We start from the raw sequence: 24094 nt of genomic DNA, 5'->3' as shown, positions 1-24094 counted from the left end.
CAAGCAATTTTTAGGACTTCTTTCAATTCTTATGTCTTTTGGCTTTAGAGGACCAGACTATGGTTATCTGTCCTCTAACGTCCCTGTACAACATGTAGATCTCTCTGTTCACATGTTAAAGATCTCCCAGCTCTTTCATACCAGAGTTTGAGATCTTCTTTATTTTAAACTGCCATCATCAGACAAATGCCCCCCCGATGTGTACTCAACTCAGCTTCTAACAATAAATTACACAAGATGTTTGACGTAAAATTGCTATGTAGGTGTTGTAAAGTAAAACACAGTCCCCCTCTGAATTCTGCAGTACTGAAAGAAAGTACTTTATTAGTGCCATTGTTGTCACAACCATGCTTTTCTTCCTCGGTTAGTGTATCCTTCTCTGTATAACCTAAGCAAGGAAAGAGAAATCATTGAGGTCAATAGCAACAGCAATAACAGTGTTAGTCACTTCAATGCAATGTTGCGTTGTTCGCTAGAGATCTCCCCAGTTCACCTTATTTGCTAGAGAGAAAACTGAGCTCTTTGTAGCTGTAGCTGTGGCCCAAATATTTACACTCCTGCTCATGTATTCTGCCTGTGATGTAGAAAAGTTAAAAAGACTCCAGAAGGGAGATTTGGGAATGTGGGAACACATTAATGCTTTGTAGTTTTGCCATGTTGCTAAAGGGAGAAGAAATATTCTCTCAGTTCAGCTTTTTTCATTCCTTCGCTCCCTTATCTCATTACTAGGAACATGTGACCTCACCATCTACACAGCGTAGTACAGTACAGATGGGTGACAAATGAAAGGAAAAACCTGAATAAATGAGTGGAGAAACATAATGAATGCAGATGCTTCAACACAGGTGCACTACATGGTACAATTAAGCAATTAACATCCAATCATGCTGTGTCATGTGTAAAAATACTGAACAGGCCCAGTTGATTCTGATGTTTGTATCAAGATGAGAGGGGGAAAAGCTCTACATAACTTTGAAAGAGAGTTCATTGTTGGGACTAAAGTGACATCTACATTTAGATCTATGGGAAAGACAGCAATAAACAGGATCAGAAATTGTGGTTTACAGTGTACATTTGATGACTGTGATGCTCATGTAAAGAAAAACACACGAGTAACTCCTCCTCAGGAGCGCATATGGTTTAAACAGTCAAGTGTCAAGAAGTTAATCAGTTATCCTGTTCCTTTCCATCTGTCCATTCAGGTAACTCACCATCAGAGGAGTCAGAAGAGCGTGACAAGGAGCCCAGGACGCTGACCTATCCTGCATACATCGCCAGTCTGCTGGACACAGGGGCAAAGCGTATGGCGGCCGGGGTCCGTATGGACTGTACCAGCCAGGGCCAGTGCCCACGCTCCTGCCACCTCTGCCACATGAGTCCAAGGGCGGCACAAGGACGGCAGCAGTCTGAGCCTGTCCTGCTGCAGATTACTAAAGCTGCACCCATCTATGAATTAGTGTCTAACAATGAGACATACCAGGTGTGTGGTGTTTTTTTGTTTTTATCTTTTAGGTATATATTATAACCAGCTTTCAACAACAGTCTAATGTCTGAGAAAATAGACCTTTCTGCACACATTGATATAATTTTTCCATTACACCCTCAAAATTGGTGGCTACATCTTCTCTCATCCTGCTGAATTGGATTATCTCACTTACCTTTCCTGTGCATGATTAAAGGAAGCATTTATTGTCCAATATCCTTGTCATCCTTTGTTTAGTAAAATCAAAGTTTTACTTTAATGCAGAGAAAGTAAATGTTTTTCCACCATTTTATCATCCAAGGTACCTTAATGTGTGAGGACAGCAGCTAATAATCAATGCTAAAAGTGGATTCAGGTATGAGAATGGGTGTATGATCATTTAATCACACTCAGTCTCTAGACATCCTGCAATGAAATATGCCATGTATTTGTGACTGCACAGTGTGTGTGGGATCCATTAGGCCTGAAAACCTCACTAGACTCATTATGAAACTGGTTAGGGAGACTGAGGATTTTACAGGGAAGCCTTTTCTTTTTAGAGTATCATACCCTACTCTTCTAGTACAATGCTGTGCCATAATCTGCCATACTATGCTTTGACTTATTTGACTTCATCAATAAAGTATGTCGATACTGTTTCCAGTCCTCCAGAATGAAGGTCAATACAATGCTATCCACCATCCTGGGGTGTCAGCCTTTCATCCTGAAGCTTAGGCAGCTGCTGTTATTGACAGAAAGCTGTTTGGAGGTTGCTAGTACTTTACTGTGCAGCTACTGGTGTAGAAACAATGTATAGGCAACATCTTGAATTTACATTTTAGCATTTTGGCTTTGCACTTGCCAGTTGCACTATTACAAATATTATTACAAATATAATTACAAATGGTGTGTATCCACAATATCTATCACAAATCAAGATGTGAAGTATCTACATATATGGTCAACAAACTGATACAAAACAATACAGATCATCCATCACTATTTGATGCTATCTGATTTTATTGAGCTGCAGAGTACATTTTTACAGTTGGTCACACACATTTCTGTATTGTAAGTTCAGTTTTCAAAACTCCTCTCACATTTCTCTTTACCAACATACAGCTCAGCACAATGGTTAATGCTTTTAACACTACCTAACAAGAGGTAGCAGTATGATATGAGGATCACTATTTATTTAATCATTTATTTAGCATAAACCAAGTAACCTTTACATGCAAACAGAGGGGCACATTTTATTGCATGGATGATATTATTGGTGAATGGTGAAACAGCACATCATCCCACACAATTACAGTTACTCAGTAATATATGTCCTGATTTGGAATTTATTCATTTTTATTTGTACAGCAGATGTACAGTTGCAGAATGTAGCAATTGTCAGTCTAATACTCAGCAATTCTGTGATATGTGAAGAACATACATTTAACAGTTTTTACTATAGCATGTAAACATGCAAAGCAGAGTTTTGATGATGGTTGAGTTTGATTGAGAAATTGATTAAGCTCAGATTTTTTTTTTTTCCATGTGTCAAAGAATGAAAGCACTGAATCAGAAATGCGTACTCTAGAAAATGTCCACTTCCCCATCTATGGTACACATTTCCACTAACTTCTGAGAATGTCTCTAATTAGGAGAAATTTTCCACTAAAGAGATCCATCTGAACAGTATCAACCTCTTGTTTTTTTTATATATAATACTATTTATAAATCTAATTATTTAATATTATAATTAATATATATAATATTTATATATAATTCTATATAGGCAAATAAAATTGTAAATAAAACAGCTCAGTCAGAAGGCATTTTGAGCCAGTATGACACTATGACAGCACTGTGGCACTAACACTAGCAATGCTTATTGCAGGTTGACTGTTTCATTTTAGTATGAGGGCAATTCACCAGCATTCTGTATTATTTTATGATTCAATATCTGATGATGCAGACTTATTTTTGAAACATCTCTCTCATCTCACTTCCATCATTCTCCAAATATCTAATAACAATATAAAATGTCCAAAAATAATGTCCCATGCTTCAGTATGACATGCTTTGAATTGAGGTTTTCAAGTCCCTCTCTCTCTTTGTAGGCTCTTCAGGAGGCGATGATGAGCATGCTGTGGTGTTCAGGGAAGGGAGATGTTATCGATGACTGGTGTCGGTGTGATTCCAGTGCTTTTGGTACAGACGGGCTGCCCACCTGTGCCCCACTTCCCCAACCCATGTTAGTAACATAAAATTACCTTCCTCCAAACACATTTCTCTGATAGGAGTTGTGGTCAATACCATCTATCATTTTACTGGCTGAGCTCTATCTCCTGCCATCAAGATGCATGTGTACACCAAATTTTATTGCAAGTAAATATAACAGCAATGGATGGGGTATAGAACAGGCATATAAGACACAGGCCCTGAGGTCCTGTGAGTTGGGGACCACTAGACCAGAGTCACTGTTTGAAGTGACTGTTCAAAAATCACAAAGCTCATTTAAAAGATGCAAAAAGAAAAAAAGGCAAAATGACCACAGAGACACAAACAACTACAAGAAAGATTTAAATTGACCACAAAGGGGCTGGGGGTGCGATCATGGCTCATGGATCATGTCTCATCCATGACTAGAGCAGTCACTGATTTATTTCTCCTGTCCAGTAGGGGGTGTGCCAATCAATGAAATTAGCTACTGTATTGATTGGTTGGCATGAAAACCTCTGTACACATGGGTCTCAGAGCCATGTAGCTGCAAATAATCACTCTAGAGTAAGTCAAGTCAGACATAACATAGGGGCATAAATGACTACATTTTCTGTTTGTGACATTGTAGAATATGTTTTAACTGGATTACAGTTTTGCAGAACACAAGGGATAATGTCAACAGTCAGTTACAGTAATGAGACCAGTTTGCTGACAGCATCTTTCACTCAGTGGCGTGGTTTTACATCTCTTTCACTCTGTTGCCAGGCTGAAATTGTCTTACACCTACGAGCCCAGCAGCTCATTGGTCATCATGGAGTGGAACCACACTGAGCCACCAATCGGTGTCCGGATTGTTGATTACCTCATTAGCCAGGAGAAGGTGACAGAGAGGACTGACCACTCCAAAGTTGAAACAGGTAACGTCTGCCCAGAACTTCCCACATCAAGAGTTTGGCTATTGATGATATACAAGATCCAACAGGTGGAAAATTGTGAAATAGGTTCTTGTTGCCAGGCAACGGGTGATGCCAGTTCAGTTCTTCCAGAAACTCCCAAAACATAGTTTACTCCCTGTTTTTCCATCAGTTACTAATCCAGTAAGAGGCACTGTTGATGTTTTGGATGTGTACCACTTTGAGAGGGGTAATGAGTAAGTCAGTTGGCCTCAGTTTGTATGGGCAGCTGTTGGCCAGTGTTCATTATTTATGCTGGCTATAACCTGCCAATTTGTCAGCACCATGTGGCCACAAAAGCCTAATTTGTTTTTATCTAGTCTACCACCTGGAAAGAATCCTGGTCTAGAGGTTAAAAAGAAGGGATTTCATCAATCTGTAGCTGTGCAGTTTACACTAAGGGGTTACTGCATAGCATCAACCACCTACATTGCTGTTGTCACAAGAAATGCTTTTGTGATTTTTTTTTTTTTTTTTTTTTTTTTTTGGAGATGTTTCCTCCATAGTTTGGGAAGCTAAAATAAGGAAATCAAGAAGTCATATCGTTGCAAGCACTGATAGTATAGAGATAATAAATCCTGATGAACATTTGACCCTTGCCCATTAAACATCAGTCTGTGTTATAGGATTATTTCACTTGTAGTTTTTTAATGCCTCCACAAGATGGTGTACACCAGTAATAATAATGGAGTGTTGGAGTATTCATTTGATTGTTCATTAGAATGAATTCCTACATACTGTATTTATAAAATCAACTGTGGAAATTGTATTTATGTGCACATTCTTATTTAATGTGCCACTGTAATTGCTTTCAGTGTTGCAGAAAAGGAGCCTTGTGATTTGTCGTGCTGTTAATGACAAATTAGAGATAAGAGAGAGTGATCTGTTTAAATCTATGTATCTATCTATCTATTTTTTTTTCTTACAGTAGCAACGCATTTGATTAGAATCAACACAGTGTTTAAAAATTTGTAATGTATTATTTTCTTAAGTGTTTTGAAAAGGTTTTATGTTTCACAGTTTAATCCATATGGACTCAGGGATTTTCTTGTTAAGGTATGTTTCCCTCATGTTTTCACTAAATGGAGGAGCTTGTGGGAGAAGCCACCGGAGCAGCAGGAGTGTGAGCAGCTCTGTCATCTATAACAGAGTCTAGTTTGTTTGGCAGGACCTATATGAGTCGAGGCTGGCAAAACAGGGGTGGTTTATTTTAGCAGTAATGATCCCATCCATAATGCAGACTGTTACAGTTCCCTGAGAGTACCAAAGTTTGCTGTAGCTTAATGAGAAAATAAACTGTATTAGTCAGAACAGTGAGTATCATTAATCAATGCAGCAGATTCAGAAGACAGAAGCAGGGGAGCTTTTTGTTATTACTGCTATTGTAGTGTGTGTGAGCTATAGGTTAAGTAGTTATGTTCAGTCTAACTGTAAGGAATTTTATTTTCCAAAAAAGAAATTGTACCTTAAGTTGTACCATTTATTTATGTAAGGAAGGTGTAAAATATCAGCAACATCAGTGGTAGCCTGCTGTGTGAACTCTTTATAGAGGCACTTGTCTCTTCTTTTGTATTATGAGCACGTATTGCAGTGTTACAGTATGTTTTTATATTAGTGAAGCATATGATCAGCCATTATCACAGGGCACTTTCTGTTCTGTTTTTTGTTCTGCTTCATCGTATCTTTCAGTCATGATGGTGTCGATGAAGCACAGTGATATGATGCTGTGGATATAATCTTCCATCCAGATTCACAACTTGGTGTTAATGCATGCAATGCGACAGTTAATGCATATTTGTGAACGCCCCACATTTGAGACTCAGTGATAAGATTCAATAAGATTCTGTTTTCAGTTTTTGTATTTATATTTTCTTTGGAGATATTTTAGGATTGAAAGCCTCAATTTTAGTATGAGGTGTGTGGTGCTTTAACTCTGCCAGAGCACCTAAAACTATTGCAGTTCCAGCAGTTTTCAAAGAGAAATGTAGTAATCATCCCAGTATCATTGTGTACTATGTCACAGCATGGCTGGATTAACTTTCTTGGGGGCCTCCAGGACAAAAAGCTGCTGGGTCCTCGTTCTTTTTAGACCATGCTCTTCCCCCTCACTTCTCAGTGGGTATGTAGTATTATTTTTCTAGCATTATACAGTACATACCCTATATATGCAGTTTAACTGTGTTAAACACAAATTGATTTAGAAACACACATTATGTAAGCACATCATCAAAGCCATCTTAAAGCTTGATTTTGACACAGGGCTATCTCTCAAGATCAGATTTAAAGAAAGACCAACATATATGTGCTTATCGTATAAGTTTATACCCTGCTCTAATAGTACACATTCCTATATTTCCAAGCAGAATTACAAATGCCAGTTGGTTTCCTGTTTTGCCAGCATGGGAATCCAGCTGGTCTGTGGAAAGTGTACTGTCAGTGGAACCTCAGTGCTAATGTATAGTGACTGCAGGAGCACAACTGAAACTTTAATGCAGGGGAGCATTTTGACAAGGAACAATGAAATATCACTTTAATGGCAAATATGACCTTTCAGTTTCTGTTTTGGAATTTTGGAACATAATTTCTTCCTGTGCCCTTTGAACAAATCGTCTGTGTCAGCTCACCATTACCGCTGTGTTCCATAGCCTTACAAAACAAATGTTTGTCCCATCCCCTAATCTATGCTGTCAGAGCGATAAACAGAGAAGATGAAGACGGTGGCTGCTTGAGTATCCGGTATGACTTTCTGTGGTTGAGAGAACATTTTGGGGCTGCAGTGCCTTGATATAATGTTTACTCAGACTTAAAGTTCAAGCAAACTTCTTATCTTGCCATAAAGTCAGTCTTTTAGGCATCAGAATAGAACTTTGGTTTAAGACCAAAGTTTACATTTGGAAAGAGTTAATCATGATCAGATATGTTTAAAGAGACATAATTTCTTTTTGACATGACACGAACAAAACATATTTCTGCCAAGATAACCTGCTGTTGTTATCAGTTAATGGTTGATACAGAGATATAAAAGAGATAGTGATGAATATTCAACTCTGATAACCAGTGTTACAACACTGGTCTTGTATCTAACAAGATATTGTAACTACCATGGAACGTATGGCAATGTTTTCATGGAAATCAGCATTGGTACTTGGCAAGAAACACAGAAACTGTGGCACAGGAATATTCCACTCATGACTGGATTGTTACTGTCATGCTGAGCTTTTCCAGTTTACAGATTCTGTTGCACTGTCTAAATAAGACATTGCATGTTTCCATGGTGTCATGCACTTCAGCCATCCTCATTAAACTAATGGAGATTACTTTCTTACACAAGGAAATGTCTTTAGTATCCCTTCAGCTCCTCGAGCTCCACACAAGGATAATTTTGCAAAATTTTCCAGCCAGTTTCATAGATAATCACTAGCTCTTTCTATGCTGTTAAAGGATGGCACAGCGTAGATATTATTCTACGCTCTCATTGGAAAAACAGACTCCAGTCTCTTCATTAATTGCTTCAAAACAAACTCACAGATCTACTACTTGCCTGGAAGGTATAATCCATCACTGCAGAATTGAAGCAGAGGATGAGTTTATCAGACTTAACTTGTTTGTTGCCTAAAGCCCTATTTTGTCCATTCTCTGTTAGAAAAAAATGCCTGATATTGCACAGACTCTACTCTAGTTATGCTATTTGAGCAGTCTTTGAGAGCAAAGATGTGTTTTATGTATAATATGGGCGTTAATATCTGCCTCAGGATGTTTGTTACTTCTTTTAGCTTAATATGTTTGCTCTTTTGATCAGCAGTTCTACTCTGAACCTCTGAACCTGTTTGATTTAGAAGTAAAGAAGTAAAAGTCCTCAAACTTGAGTTTATAAAAACCAAATTGGATAAAAGCCAGAGCCATTCTAAAATAAGGCACCCATGTATTTTGATGTGGGGTACGTTTTGGTATGGGCAGAAACTCTTAAAGCTTTAGCTTCAGCTCTGTTTTCTCCCCAGCAAAAAAGAGATTAGCATCTGGTCCAATAATGACAAAGGACCTGTACCTTCCTGGGGCAGCACACTGATGCTGGCAATGAGTCAAGTCCACCATGCACTGTTTTGATTTTGTGATCATACTGAGACAAACTGAGGGAGACACTAGTTATTTAAGAGAACAAAACAAAGTGTTGCCTAACACTGTGAGGAATAAACTTAGTTTGGAAACATACCCTCGCAAAATTCCAAACTATTAAAAGAGGCTTTCATTTTCTAACTACCATAAAGCAAAACTGAAAAACTTCTAATTTAAAATTGCACAACAAGATTTGTGTTAATTTACATATTAAAGTTTAGCAGTTCATGAAATTGCCTAAAATAGTATGGTCTAGATCGGTGGCCTGAGATAACCTCTCTTTTGACTTAGCATCATATAATTAAAATTGACTTGACATGAATTTCCAAGGATTAAAACATTTGTTTTCACAGTAGTACATACAACTGCTATCAAAAACTGTTTGATGCCACTTCAGTATTTGGAATAATGAAGTTTATCTACAGGAGAAAAGAATAAATCCTCCGATATAATCTTTATACAAAAACAAAAAAGGTAAAAAATGAATGTTACATCCAGAGAAAGCTAGATCCCCAAATGTATTTGAACTCCTTCACCTTCTTTAGACCTACCAGACACCAAGACGAGAACGTATATGTCAGGGGATTACACAGTTTACCGAGATCACATTCCATAACTTCTGAGTGTTGAAATTGTCGAAACTTTTAACAGCTCCCTCTCGCTGCCATTTAGACTCTTCGATGTGTGAAATTGCCCACCACAGCTCTAATTACACTGAGTGAAAGTTATCCAGCTCTGGCTGATGTGGCTCGGCTGCTTTAAAAGAAGACAGAAAAACACATACGCATAATGCCGGAGTGTTTGATCTGAGCTTGCCACCTACAGTATGGATGATGCGGTGACACATGACCTTGTCTGTAGCAGATGATTGATTCAGATGATTGATTACTTTGGAGAACACACCCCATTGTGAACGTACAGCTAAGGTAGCTGAGCATGGATGTTCTGCTGAATTACAAGAGAGAAGGCGGGAGAAGGGAAGAGAGGGAAGGGGAGAAACAGACCACCAAGTAAAAAAAGGAGTGAGGGAAAGTAAAAAGGAAACAGAGAGACAGGAGTGGGGTAGAAAAAGATGGAAAGATCTGGAGAGATGGCCATATGGTGTGGTTTTGATTTCAGCTGTCAGTCTTCTGTCATCTCGGAGAATCAGTCTCACATGAGCTGATGTACAATTCTCCACAGATCTCCCCTTGGCTGCCTCTTCTCTCCCCTTTTTGCTTTTCCTTCACCACTCCCTCATCTTTCCTCTCATCTGCTGTTTGCTTTTCTCCACTAAAATTCTTATCTTCTCTTTTTAAATCTTTTTCTGACCCCCCTTCTCTTATCCTCACCTCCTCTCTTATGCTCTTTTCTTCAGGTTTCCCCCTTCTATGGCCTCCACTCTCTCCACTTTTTTATCACATTTTCCTTCATTCTTCTTGTTTCCCCTTTCTCCTCTCTCTTCCTCTTCTCTTAAATTTACTTTTTTTTCCCCTCAAAGGGCATCAAAATAGGGTAAAACATGGGTCAAACTGCACTGGATGAAAAATCCACAGAATGTACAGTCAGTGTACAGTGGGAATATTTTCAGGCAATTGTATCTGTTTAAAGTTTACTATAGTGCTTAGCAGGAGCTCTAAGGCCATTAAAGTAGTTTTTCATTGTAACTTCTTATAACTTCTTATAACTTCTGTAACCACAGGTGGTTGCAGTATTCATGACATGTTTTGCGATATAATAAATCAGGGGTCTTTGCTACTTTTTACTTTACTAATGGTACTTTAATGGGCATTAAGTGTGTAATATTGTTCAAATGGAATCCCCGTTCTAGATAAGTAACAAGAGTGAGAATGCATGGACTCTATACTGTATATCACTGAGAGATACTACAATAAATAAAGGTCTTGCTAGCTGATTATGGTTCTGGTGATTGTAGTGAGGCTCAGGATTTTAATATTTTAAAATAGAAGTGCTGAAACACCATCATTTTTCGTAAGACCAATGAATTTGCTGTGTTTCTGTAATCCCCCCACCTCCCCTTTTTTTCAAAGCTAAAAAGAGCAAATGTGAGTGTGAAATTGTGATGGGTAAGGAGATAGTGGTTGTACTACATTCAGAGATTTTAATTTTTTTTTATTATCTTTTTCCCTCTCACATTTTACATTGCAGTTTCTTTCCCTACTCATCTACCTCCCACAAAATCTGATGTGGGTGGTAGAGCAGGAGGGAAAGAGGAAAATTAAATTGGCATATAAGAATACTGAATGAAGGTAGAATCTTCATTATCCAATATTCTCCAATTGTTCACAGTAGGATTTGTACTTTAACCCTGTGTATATCGTTTGTTTTCACGCTGGTGCCACTGCTATCGGAAACTGTTTGGTGATTCTTCAATATCTGAAATATTATTTCTTCCCCGAATTTAATCCCCAAATGGCTTGCATGATAAATTCCAGAAGGACAGTGAAAACAGAGCATCCATTTACGGGAAAAGATCTGAACAGACACTACTGATCATCTGTGGAAGAAACAAAAAAATAAAAGAAAAAAGGACCAAATATCTGCCCTTTACTTTCTCTGAAGGCTCATCAGAAACAGATGTCGGAATATCCTTGTTTTCTACAAAACATCCTTAAAGCTTTGTTATTCTTACACAGCGCATATAGTCATCTCTTTGACAGCTGCACGGTTGCATTTGTGTATTTTTTTCTCATGTATGGTTATGTAATGTTAGATAAGTCAACATACAGTACATACAGCTGATTATTGTAGCATCCAAGATTCAGTTAGATCTGGAGCTGACAACAGCTTGTTTGTGCAGTAATCTCTCCCTTAACAAGCTTCAGGCACACAAGGTGAGATCATAGCGCAGTGCACACATACACACACGGATATGCTCGGTCCCCAGCAGATGTGTGGAAGCTTCATGAATAGGAAGTCTGCTTTAAGTCAGGGCACCACTCGGCTGGACCAGTCTCACTGTGAAAACAAACATCCCCTGAGCTGTGAGCAATACAGTGATGTAACAGCTTTGATCACCCAGCGAGGGGAAGGTTTGCTCAAGGGTCAGTGGAACACAGAATCCAATCAATAAACACATTACTCACCTATCTACATCACACACACATACATGCACATAGACACCAGGGGTGACTGAAATGTGTGTATCACCCCCAAACCTAAACCAGACTGAGCTTCCTCTTAGCACCAGTCACTTCCTCTGAGCTGCCACTGCTTGACCCTTCCCACCTGCTTTCTCTTTACTGCAGTGAGCACAACACTATGTCATCTTGAGCAATCAGAATGGGGTCCTTTCAGTGTAGCTGGGTGTTAAATAAATGCCTTTGTTGTAGACATGTTAAGTGTAACTTTACATGCATAGGTGATATTTGAACTCCACCACCCATCCAGCCACTTCCCTCTAATTTTACGGGTTCAGGTTGTACATAAAGCAGCAGGACAGAGGCTCCTGTAACTACACACATTCTAGCTTCACCTGCCAAACCCTGGGGCATACTCAGTTTAGACAATATATGTAAACCCCCAAGGATGCTCTGGGTTTGTCTAGATCATTACGGATGCACCTGAAATACTTCTACAGGAAGGTTAACAGTATATGAGGCATCCTAATCAGAAGCCTACTCTACACTCTTGACTTTGTCTCTAAAGGTGTGCCCAGACACTCTGCAAAGGAAACTGTTTTTATGCTTGTTACAATCTTAATTATTCAGTAAGGGAAAGACATAGCACTTTTAGGCTCAACTTGATACATCAACAGAACTCTGGAAATTGGAGCATCTGCTAATCAATCATTTGCCAGCATTTTACCCTCATTTGTGGTTAAGACCCCAAGACTTGGAAACATTCCCACGGGGCAGAAATTGATTTTCAACCTTCTGATGTCACTCATTTTACAGAGTACCATGGTCTCAGACTTGGAGGTGCTGACCCAAACAACTATTGCTTGTCACCTCCTCTTGATTGCAGGTGCTTAAGGATCTTCTGAACAGGAGTCCAGTTCATCCTCACTGCATATTAAGGTCTATCAAGTCTAACAGCTTCCCCAATAATCTGATCCAGCTTACCACAGGTGGTCATCAGTTGACAGCTCTGCATTTCTCTTCACTTGAGTGTCCAAGATACATGCTTCAGAGCTAATATTATGACTGCAAAGTTCATCATCGCTCTTTGGCCTGGTGTTCTACTGCCACGTACACTTGTGAAATACCTCATGATTGAACACGGTGTTGGTAAGCCCATGATAGTGCAGTTGAATAACAAAATACCACTTGGTTTTAAGTTCCCACTCACGCCAGGTTACTCCGTCTTTGCCAACATGAGCACTGATGTCTTACTATGAAGTCTCAAGTTGGAGCTCTCTCCAGAACACCACCAAGGGAATCCAAGAAGGCTGGGTTCTGTGAACTCCTGTTCAACACATAAACAGATGGGAGTCAGAGCGTTCCTGTCTGCAACAGGTATCACTGGGGGTGATCCTCTTGTGCTCATGGTTAAAAATCTGTATATCATATAGCCAAAGACTGAGTATTCTCCAATGCTTCTTTCTTTGGACAAATCAATAAATGAAGAGATTCTCATCCCTATCAAGGATAATGTCAGAACTACACATACACCTTCCCCTGGAAAGCCATTCCCTGTTTCAATAGCCATTTTGCATGGCCAGGGTTCAGTCCAATAATGCATACGTTTTTGCCCGCGTCCATCTTCAAGCACCATCCCAGGCTTCTCCATGCTTTAGGCAATTAATAGCTCATTTACTTTACTCACTCAATTAACAAGAGAATTTTTCACTAAAGAACTGATATCATATTGAAACAACACAATAATCAATTATTGTATGCCAATGATACAATACAGTAGATACAATATATAGAGTGATTATTTTAAAGCCTGTCTTTTGTCTTCATCTTACTTTTATGTAATCTTTAGAGAGGATTAAACACTGTTTCTTTGCTAAACCACTGAGTAAAAGATACAAAGTTTGATTTGATAATTAGTGAATGTCATGACTAAGCTGCTGTTTGTGATGGCGTGTGATGCCATGCTATCTTATCATACCTGCAGTTTAATATTCAAGACTTCTCATATGATCCTTAACTGTATACTTTTGATTGTTTGTGTTTCCATAGAAGAAGTATTTGGGTTCTCCTCTGTAGGACCTATTTTTCTCCCTGAGGTGAAAGAAACATCACCTCATCTTCAAGGAATGCTTTCCTGCCAGAGTAAAAGACCTACTACATACAAAGACACATATGCATATGCACTCTTTTTGTAGCAGTTTCTTTTGCTGGTCATTGAGAAAGTTATTCAGATTCACACTGTCCTACTGGGCTTAAAAGATCAAAGTACGAGGACAGGCAGCAGATTGGAAATGTTTATGTTTTCAGAATCTTCTAATCAAGACAAGGCAGTACCAAAATCTTACTTAAGTACAAAGAGAATATTTATTTTAACTGTGGTGTCCCCAAACTTGCAGTGTCTGTAGCACAAATCAGCATTTTCAGCAACCAACAATTTCTAATAACAGCTTTGAATTAACAATAGCAAAAACGTACTTTGTCTGAAACGTCTATTTAAAAGCTGATGGGCATCATCATAAAGAAGATAAATGATCTATATGTCAGAGGCTAAACTGTACTGGTAAATCAGTCCATTTGGCTGGCAGTCATGGAATTAATGAAAAACACCTCAGCAATAGCATTCTGGTACATTCTGATTCATCCACAGCCCTGCTTGCTGCTCATTCTCCATGTGGATTTGTTATTCTTCTTGTAAATACCATAGACAACCTTCTCTGTTACCTTGTACAAAACTCTTACAGTACATGCAAATGGACAGCAGAGAGCACTGTGCTTGTATACTCTGATAAATGAGGCCTTTCATTGCATTTACCTTGAAGGCAGTTGCCACACTATGAATGGAGCCACTAACTGTTGCAGAGTTAAATGTCTGGCATTGTTCAGTCAAGGTCACCAAGACAGCTTAACCTTACAACCGATTCTGAACCTTACCATTAATCCAGACTAAAGTTGCTTGAGTGTTAGGGTTGGAACACATTTGTTGTTGTCACTGCATCAATATAAACCATATGTTTCAGTAGTGTGTGAGAATGGTGAGCTACTGTTTGTGTATCCTTGTTGTTAGTGCTGATTTAACATTATGTAGTCTCTGAGGACATACATGAAGTGAAATGTTTAAACTTGAAACAAATTGAGAACCATTTTTAACACAGTAAATATAGCCCCAGAGGCTTTATACATTTTTTTTTTCATGTATGCAGTTGTACTCCTCAAGACTTCCCCTTTAATATGCCAATTTACCTATAATTAATATTAAACAGCTTAAATTTGGAAAAAGATGGACAATATCTGTGCTGTTTTACATGATTACCTACATACATATACTACATTAATGCAAGTCAAGCAGAGAAACATCTTTCATTCCTCAGTGATCACTGGTCAATGAAAACAAGGAAGAGAAAGCCTGTTGTCCTCAGATCCTGGTCCCAGAAGATATGGAGTCCCAAGAGTTTAGAGTTGTTAATAACTAGCAGACAGTGAAGAAGGAAAGGAATGGGTTGTCAAAAGAAAGGCCAGAGGGATATGTAATCTTTACAGGACATGACTAACAATTATAATGACTCCATCCTTAAATTCACTGCTATCCACAGAACTAGCCATCCTTTTATCACCACATCTCCTCTAGTGTTGGAAGGATAGTAGCTGGCCAAAATGTCTTCATCATGACCGAAGAAGAGGAATACAACCAAAACTACCAGACAGATCAACATAAACAGTTTTTACCAGCAGAAGACATAGTTTAATATCTGAAAATATGGACTTTGATGAATCATGAGTTCACAAGTTCATAGAAACTGGAAAATGTGCCTAATTTGAGTGATACACTCTCGGTAAAAGAAAAGCATTAGGACAAGTTGGTGTTAACCAAAACATTTGAAGAAACAGAGGTACTTAAAAATGTTGTTGTGAGTGGGGCATAGGTCAGTTGATAAAGAAAGAGGGGGGGGAAAGAAAGTAAGAATGATGCAAGAAAGTGAAAATGCTGAGAGAGGCCAAAATCTTCACTTTTCCTATAAAGTATTAATATGCAGACATGCAGATTTTGTGTTATAATTTTTATACATGTAGAGCTGTTTACAAGGTATGCAGCCTTCAGACTTCAGTATGTGTTATTGACTTTTGTATTCCCCTTTGTCCAAGGTGTTTCATTCTTTTATTGACATATTTGGCTAAATTTACGGTTAGCGTGCAAAGCTCTCTCATGGCAACTGCTATCAATTTGGTCAGACGTACCTCTATCAAATTATAAAACAATTTATCACCCCTCTGAAGATGCAGTGTTCTATGAATTATGTTGCCGTGACGCAAATGGCAGCCCTGCAGCTCACATATCAGACACAAATTGGGAGAAAGCGCACGTAGGTTGGAGGGCTGTTCCTCCTTCTCTTTCACGCAAGGCAGTTTTTTTTTAAATGACACCTTCAGGCTATCCCACCCTCTTCCTCCTCATCTTCCTTATCTTCCTCCTTCTGTTTAACAATTACTCCCTTATATCCAATGGGATGCTGCTCCTCAGAGATTAAAAACAATCCCCTCCATGTGGCCAATCATCACAGTCTGGTAGTGGTTGTGACCAGCACTGAAGTGCCAAGAAACAACAGTGAAGGGTTTGTCAGTGATCTGTTGTTGTTGTTGTGTTGCTGGTCTCTTTGCCTTTTATTCAATGGAAAGGTAGACAACCAAGTCCAGATGTTATTTGTTAAAGGTTTTGCTGCCAACTCTGTGTGTGTGTGTGTGTGTGTGTGTGTGTGTCTGTGTCTTTGCCAATTACAGCTAGTTACAAGGAAGCTGTCTGGTTTAACAGAAGTGGATGAATTCCCAGGCAACCCATAGTGAAACCTGTTATAGGATGGAGAAACGGAGAACATTTAAGCTCAAGTGTTTACCTTTATAGGCAGCATCTGTGTGTGTGTGTGTGTGTGTGTGAGTGCATTGGCATTGCACTGTAAATTTCCCATTTGTTCTCTCTCTCTCTCTCTCTCTCTCTCTCTCTCTCTCTCTGTGCCTCTCTGCCTTGCTCTTGTTTTCTTCTCACTCCTCTCAGTTCATCAGGTTCATGATATGTGCCTCTCTAAACCTGACTTCAGTTTCAGTGAATGACTGTGGGACATTGTGAGACATGGTTCTATCATTGTAGAGGAAAAAGAACAATATGAAATTATTAAGCTGCAGTTGGCAATCACCTTTGGGGCACACTTAATATTAATGCATTACAAAAATATAACTTGGTCGCCATTTTGCTGTCATGAAGGTAGGATTTACACACAACCTCATTACACTCACTCACTCATTCACTCATTAGTTTAAGCCAGGTGCGCCAATTAACTGTTAACTGAGTGCATTTTTACAACATTTTGAATGTAGTTCAGGATGATGCAAATTGCTTCCACACATCCTCCTGGCATGTGTACTCACAGGCCATATAAATCACACATTTTGACTCCTGCAGAAAAGGCAGAAAATTGAAAACTTTATAGTTTGTTTAGGCTACTGTCATATAACTACTGTATTCAAACCGTTAGAAAGAAAATATAATATGAACATAATATGACATTATATTGTCAGCTTGAAGGAAAAGTATTTTGGGAAATATGCTTATGTGCTTCTTTTCTAAGGGTTGGATAAAAATAAAAATAAAACTGATGTCATTCTGCTTCTGCAGAATGACATAAAGAGCTAGTCAGGATGTGCTTAGCCTAGCTTAGCTTAATGACTAAAGAATCTGATACAGCTAGCCTGGCTTTGCCCAAAGTTTAAAGATATTTCAGAACACTTATAGAGATTATGCTATAATATACAGATTCATCTACATAAAAAGAAATGTATAAACAACAGTTGGTTGAGAGAGGAGTAATAGTTTCTTGAGGAACACCAACCAACACAGTGACTGTGAATTGGCGCTAATCGGACTAATCGTCACAGTAAGATTAGTATGTTTGGTCAATTCCTATACAACAATATATCTAGCAACTGCTGCCAACCCCAAACATACTACTCAGCACTATGTAGAACATAGATGAACAATTGTTCCCAAATGTTCAACTTCTCATTAACAATTTTAAGGAGCAACGTGTGAGCATTGTTAACATGGATGTGGGTCTTCAGTTAAGTGTCAGATGTAAAGCAAAATTATTCTGTCTTATTCTCGAAGTGATGTTAGCTCTTTGCAAACTATAAAAAATACCTGGCATGGTCAAGTCAAGTCAATTTCATTTATATAGCGCCAATTCACAACAGAAGTTATCTTGAGGCACTGTACATATAGAGCAGGTCTAGGCTGTACTCTTATAAAATTTACAAAGAGAGACCCAACAGATCCCACCATGAGCAAGCAATAGACGACAAACATTCATGAATTCAAGTATATATCCATAATTGGCACCATTATTTATGAGTGACTTCTTGTATTTCTACATAGGACTATCTAGTGTCTGATAGACATTAAGATTCCACAGTAAAACATTATTATTTTTAAAGCACCTGTCCTTTCCATTAAGAGGCCAAGAAAAACAGCAGTGGATTGGCTACACACACACACACACACACACACACACACACACACACATACATAAGCACACTAAGGGTCCAGGCCTGCACAACTGAACTGACGACAGCAGGCAGAACTTCAAAAGGTGAGACATCCCATAACTCACATCAGTCTCCTGGCAATCCTTGATTTTTCCAACCAATCATACTTTAAGAATGCTGAGGGTAAACAACTCCAGCTGAATGACAAGTTCCTCAGAGTTGTGGCTCACCCTCTCTAAAACTGGATCTCCACAATCTGTGTGTTGTGTGTCATCTTATTTCACTGCACAGAACATGATTTACTGCCTGATATAAATCCATAATCTTCATAAAGACAATTAAGTGTGCTTTAACTTTGGTCATGTTTGGTGTTGTGTCCTCAGTGTGAGTAACACTCTATAAGTGTGCTTCAGTTTACCTGTTTTTTTCTGCATATTTTCAATTTGCACATTAAAACCTGAGTGGAAACATTCAAAAAATCCTTGAAATATCACTAGCTTTGTGCTGAGGTGAAAAAGTCTGTGTATCAGCAAAAGTAAAATGCGACAAAGAACACTGGAAACAGAAAAAAAAAAAAAAGTGTCATGCTAATACAAATTGTAATCCTGTGTGTCTGTGTTAATATATTATTGAAAATATTTGAATATTTTTGATGATAAATTTACCCAATCAAATGTGATTTTTGGGTGACCATCATAGCTAACTGCAGTATCATAGTAGGAGGAGTGTTTTGGGTATCAGCTGGTAAACCTGTGAAAATGAAGTATGGAACTGATATCTAATTTTTTCTTTTGATAATTGTCCTCCTCCTGATTTAACAATGGATATAAGGGAGACGTGCATGAAGGCCAACAGTCTTCTACAGCTCACTAGGTCTATAAACTAAGTTGGCTTGAATTACTGGGGTCTGAACTTCCCCAAACCAAAGAGAGCAGGACAGAGCTGCTCTCTTTACTTCAAACTTTGATACTGTAGTATCTTGGCTTCCACAGAGGATATTCCCATTTTGAGCAGGTGTTTTTCTAACATAGTCTGTAATAACATTATATGTTATGTTGTTGTTGTTGTTATGTTGTGTCATGTTATTGTTTGTCATTATTCATATCATCCACAGCCAAATGGAGCCAAACCCACCCAAAGCACTCAACCACTCCTCTACATAAAACCTCCAAAATTGGAAATTCTAGTCTGGCTGTAGCATGCATGAAAATACAAATTTATATATATGTTTTTCTCATTTTCAGTAGGTTTGTGGGGAGAAAGCCTGACAGATAGATATGTGCCTATAGCCATAAATGTTAAATTATCAACATTTTTTTTTCAATATCATACTGTAAGTTCCACATTCACAGTATCCCCCATAGGTGGTGCATGAAAATCTCTGATGCCCACCCACTATCAGGCAAGAATGTCCTGCCTCAGGCAGATTTACTGATTCTGCTAAATAGGCAGATTTATAGCACTTCCCAACAGAACCTTTAAAAGTCTACCAATGTCATCTTAGGATAAGCCGGCTGGCCATTGCTGTAGAAATGAAATGCAGGATCATGTTCCTCAGATGGTGGGAAGAACAGCCTGTTACACCAACTGAGAGAAAATACATTTCAATATGTTTTGAAAAATCTGAGCTACTTAAAATGTGCTCATTTTTTCTTGCCAACAGTTCAGTTGTCACTTCCAGGATGGCATAAATCATCAAACCTTCATTCTCTTTTTTTTACATTCAAAATGTCATTCGACTGCTGCTTTTGCACAATCTGTAATCTGTTCACTATATTAAAGTCATATTTCTCTTTCATCTCATTTTTTTTTATCTCACTAAATGTTGAACACTTATAGACACACTGTAAGAGTTTTGACTGAAAATGGCATTATAATCCATGCTATGATGAGAAATGGCTTTTCATTATGCACTGTGGCTCACAGTAAATCAAGGATATCCCTGCTCTGTTAAAGTTGTAACATTCTTGGGGAGGCTTATGAAACTATCTGGAGTGTGTGGAATCATAATAACTCTGTGGGGGACCTGCAACCTGGGCAGAGGTCCACAACGATGAAATGTCTCAGGAATCAAGCCTATAGATGAAATAATCAGGTGATAAAAATACACTGAAATCAAAAAGGTCAGAACTCTTCACATTGTTATTTTGTTTTTGTTTTTTTAAGGATTTGTCAAGTTAGCATCACAAGGTGACTAGTCAGCAGCCATCAAGGGTGAAATACAGTTCTGTTCCTCTTCCACAATCAATTTCATTTTAAGCAGTCTGTCAACAAACTAGAGAAACATTTTGTGCCTATGTACTTTTTTATTCCCCTGAAGTTGAGTCATGTCCATAAATGCCATGGCAGCACACAGCGTTCACAGTGTGAAACGTCTCCTTTGACTGAGATATTTGTTATAGTCGAATTAGGTGCACTCTCTGTTCTCCTGGCCAGCAGGCCACCCACATCAAGAATTTCTCTCGTTATGACAGTGCACAGTGGGGTTCCTCAAACTGTTTTTAATAGGCTGTGTACTGCAGTTCTGCTGCTTCAGGTGGTTTACAGGGGAGAAAAGAAAGATTTGATTGACAAGGAAGATTGGACAGATAGAGTGGATGGCAGCACTTGAACCTAAAAAATAATGATGTTATGTGTCTTAGTCCACCACAGAGTAAGGTGATCCAAAGGTTCTAAGATATTTTCATGTTTTTAGGCACTTATATTCACACCAGCATTGTGTTTTAATGAGCTTATGTCTTGTGTTTGAGCAAAGCCTTGTTAAAGGGGTCATGAACAGTCTGTTTTGAGCCAGCCTCCTCCTCTCTGCACAACTTTGCACCATGTGAGAAGGGCGGTTTGGGAGTGAGAGCAAACAGGGATGTGAAAGTGTGAGAATGGATCATCCATCTGTACTTGGCTAACAATTTTCTAATCACAGTCCATTTGACACTGCCAAAGGCAAAATATGTGCCTTGACATCAGTGATTGAGGTGAGGCCAAATGTGCAATATGGTTCAAGAGAGCAATATAATGGTTTTTCTGGATGGATTTTTAAAAGAGTTCCTGTTTATCACAACTTGGGGTCTTATGTTTGTGGTTTTGGCAATCATTTTGGTTGACTTTGTACTTTGAAAATCTCTGTGATCTGGGAACACATCAGCATTGCTACAATAAAGTCTGAAAGAGCAAGAACATGAGCAGTTAGATGATCAGACAGGTTGTAACAAGCCAACAGCTTAACCAGAATATCTGAATCACTTTATTTGGAGGTAAAATGACAACAAGTGCTCCTGATATATCTGCAATAATCCATCATTGCACAGAAAACTGTGTGTGCATAATTAAGGAAAATATGGTAGGTCAAAGCTAAACTAGAGGGTCAGTCACTGTGATTGATGTTACTTTTGGTTGTGTGGAGAATGGCTATTCTTTGTTTTCTCCTCTCCTTAACTTGCCTGAACTAAAATGAATAGATTCTGATGTTTTTTCATCTTACTGCTATACACACATGAATCATGTACCACGTGGGGTCAATGATCTCAGCTAACCCAGAGCTAAGAAATGGTTTAGTCTAACATAATATTACATGCACAAAATGAGCAATCGAATTGTTGCTATTGGTATTTCTGCAAGTTTGATATGATGCAAGTTTAGACTGGTGCGTACTTCCTCCAGGAAATAGCCCATACTGACAAAAGCTTTCATCTTCTTCCACCTACACACCTTTTTAACTGTCAGCCATATAAATAAAAGCATTACAACCCTAAATAGTATTAAAAACCTATTCGACTACTCTGTCACGAAGTTTGGCTTGCTTTAAGCAGTAGTAGTAGTGACTGATTGACATGTTTTCCCCATAGGGCTTACTGTAGCCTAGCTGTGTGCAGTCATTACTGAGAACATTCAGTACTGCAAAGCTCTACAAAGCTGTACAAACTTGACTCGGCTGACGTGGTGGTTAGTAACACAGGATCACCACAGGGAACTGTTCTGTTCACTCTACTCTATTTCCAGTGTAACTGGGTGGATGATGTCACCTGAAGAAGTTTTCTGATGCCTCTGTGGTGGTGGGGTGTATTAAATGGGAAGGAGTCAGAGTACAGTGAATTGGTGGCTAAGTTTGTGGAGTTAAACAGCAGGAATCAACTGCTCCTAAATGTGGGTAAGACGAAGGAAATGGTGGCCAACTTTGCCTATTATCATGATGAGTGTGGAAGTTGTGGTGCGCTAGAAGTACTTGGGTGTTCACTTGAGCAACTTTAAAAGACTTCACTGGAAGACCAGTACTGATGCTATGTACAAAAAGGGGGTGAGCAGATTCATTCAATGTGTGAAGCAAGATGCTGGAGATTGGGAGTAGAGTGTCATTTACTGTGCTTTGATCTCCCATGTCAGCAGGATCAATAAGCTCAACCACTATCCTGGTTAACTGGAAACTTTTGATTCAGTGAGGAACAGGAGGTCACTTAAGAAACATGGACAATCCATCCCATCCCCTCCACAACAAACTTGAAATATATACCGGGGGCGGGCATTTGAATATACCAGCACTACCACTACAACATCCAATCATAACAGTTAACCACTCGTTTTCATCTTTCAACAAATGGTGAAAAATCTGATTGTTGTAGTCACTGACTCTGCCATATAATAAATTACAACTTTGATGAGCCGCCTGCTTTGAAAAAGAAAAAGAATGAATGAAAATACATGCTCAAGGTATTAATCACTTGTTTCTCACCAGTATTGTGGAAACAGGACATTTTTAGAATTAGTCTTAGTCCTGAGATAAAAAAGTCAATGTAAGCTTTATTCATATTCATATTTGTAGTTTTCAGTCAATTTTAGTTGACAAAAACTCAAGACATTTCAATTTTAAGGCCTGAAAATGTGAAGTACTTGCCTGCATATATACAGGAGCAGAAGCTCTACCATGGCTGGTTCCAGACAGATTTAAGGATGTTCATAGGGATGCTAGCAAGGAGGCTCAAGTCCAACTACCAGGATCCTTTGACCCAGAGCAGCCTCTGGCAGTCTATGTAACTGGGTTGATGCATTTATTCTCAGTGCAAAAGCTCAGTAAACCAACCTCCTACTCCTAAGAACAAAAAATACCCCAGTATTTGATGATCTCTAGTCTTAGTCATAGAAGTCCACAAACATGTTAGTCTACTTTCAGCTGACTAAAACTGTTTTAAGTCTATTTTTAGTCATCAGAAATTTAGTTGTTGTTTTGTTATTTTATTTTAAGTTAAGACCAAGCATTTGCATTTTTGTCAAACGTCAGCAAACCTTAAAGCCTTAAAATTCAATCCAACAGAGGAAATTGGTTAAGCCCCTTCTGTCTTGTGTTTTTCTTGCTCACTACTTTAGCAGAAAAGAAAAATAAATAGCTCTCATGCTGTTTTCTACCTCTTTTATCCAACCACAAAAAGACTGAACTTGTGCTATGAATGGTTAAAAATGAGTGAATATCTGACCTTACTCACATCAACACTGTTTTCATTAAAGTTTTTAGTTAGCCCCATGAAGGCCTGCATTATGAGGCAGTTGTGGTAAACACAGTCAGTGTGTAATACAGTAGTTAATATATTCACAAATCTCGACTGAATTTCTAACATTGGGATGCTTGGACAGACTGTAACTGTATATAAAGACTGAAGTTGGGGAGCAATTTCCCATTTAGAACTCAACTTGCTGAGATATTGAGAGAATTACTCAACATATTTTCAAACTGCGTTCTCCGGTGAGGTTTCAAACAC

At 38.6% G+C, this 24094-nt stretch overlaps 1 protein-coding gene across 5 annotated transcripts in view; it reads left to right on the top strand.

The window, feature by feature from the left end:
* Positions 1-24094, top strand: part of astn1 (astrotactin 1) — a 342836-nt gene that overhangs the window by 299379 nt on the left and 19363 nt on the right. For all 5 annotated transcript variants that reach the window (XM_018695889.2, XM_018695888.2, XM_018695887.2 and 2 more), the window contains 3 exons: positions 1203-1480; positions 3574-3707; positions 4442-4593. In XM_018695889.2, coding sequence (XP_018551405.1) covers positions 1203-1480; positions 3574-3707; positions 4442-4593 — 564 coding nt within the window. The remainder of the gene's footprint in view (positions 1-1202; positions 1481-3573; positions 3708-4441; positions 4594-24094) is intronic.

This window comes from Lates calcarifer, linkage group LG4 (assembly GCF_001640805.2).
Source record: "Lates calcarifer isolate ASB-BC8 linkage group LG4, TLL_Latcal_v3, whole genome shotgun sequence".
In the NCBI taxonomy this organism is placed as follows: domain Eukaryota; kingdom Metazoa; phylum Chordata; class Actinopteri; family Centropomidae; genus Lates; species Lates calcarifer.
This window is presented reverse-complemented; position numbering and strand designations above follow the sequence as displayed.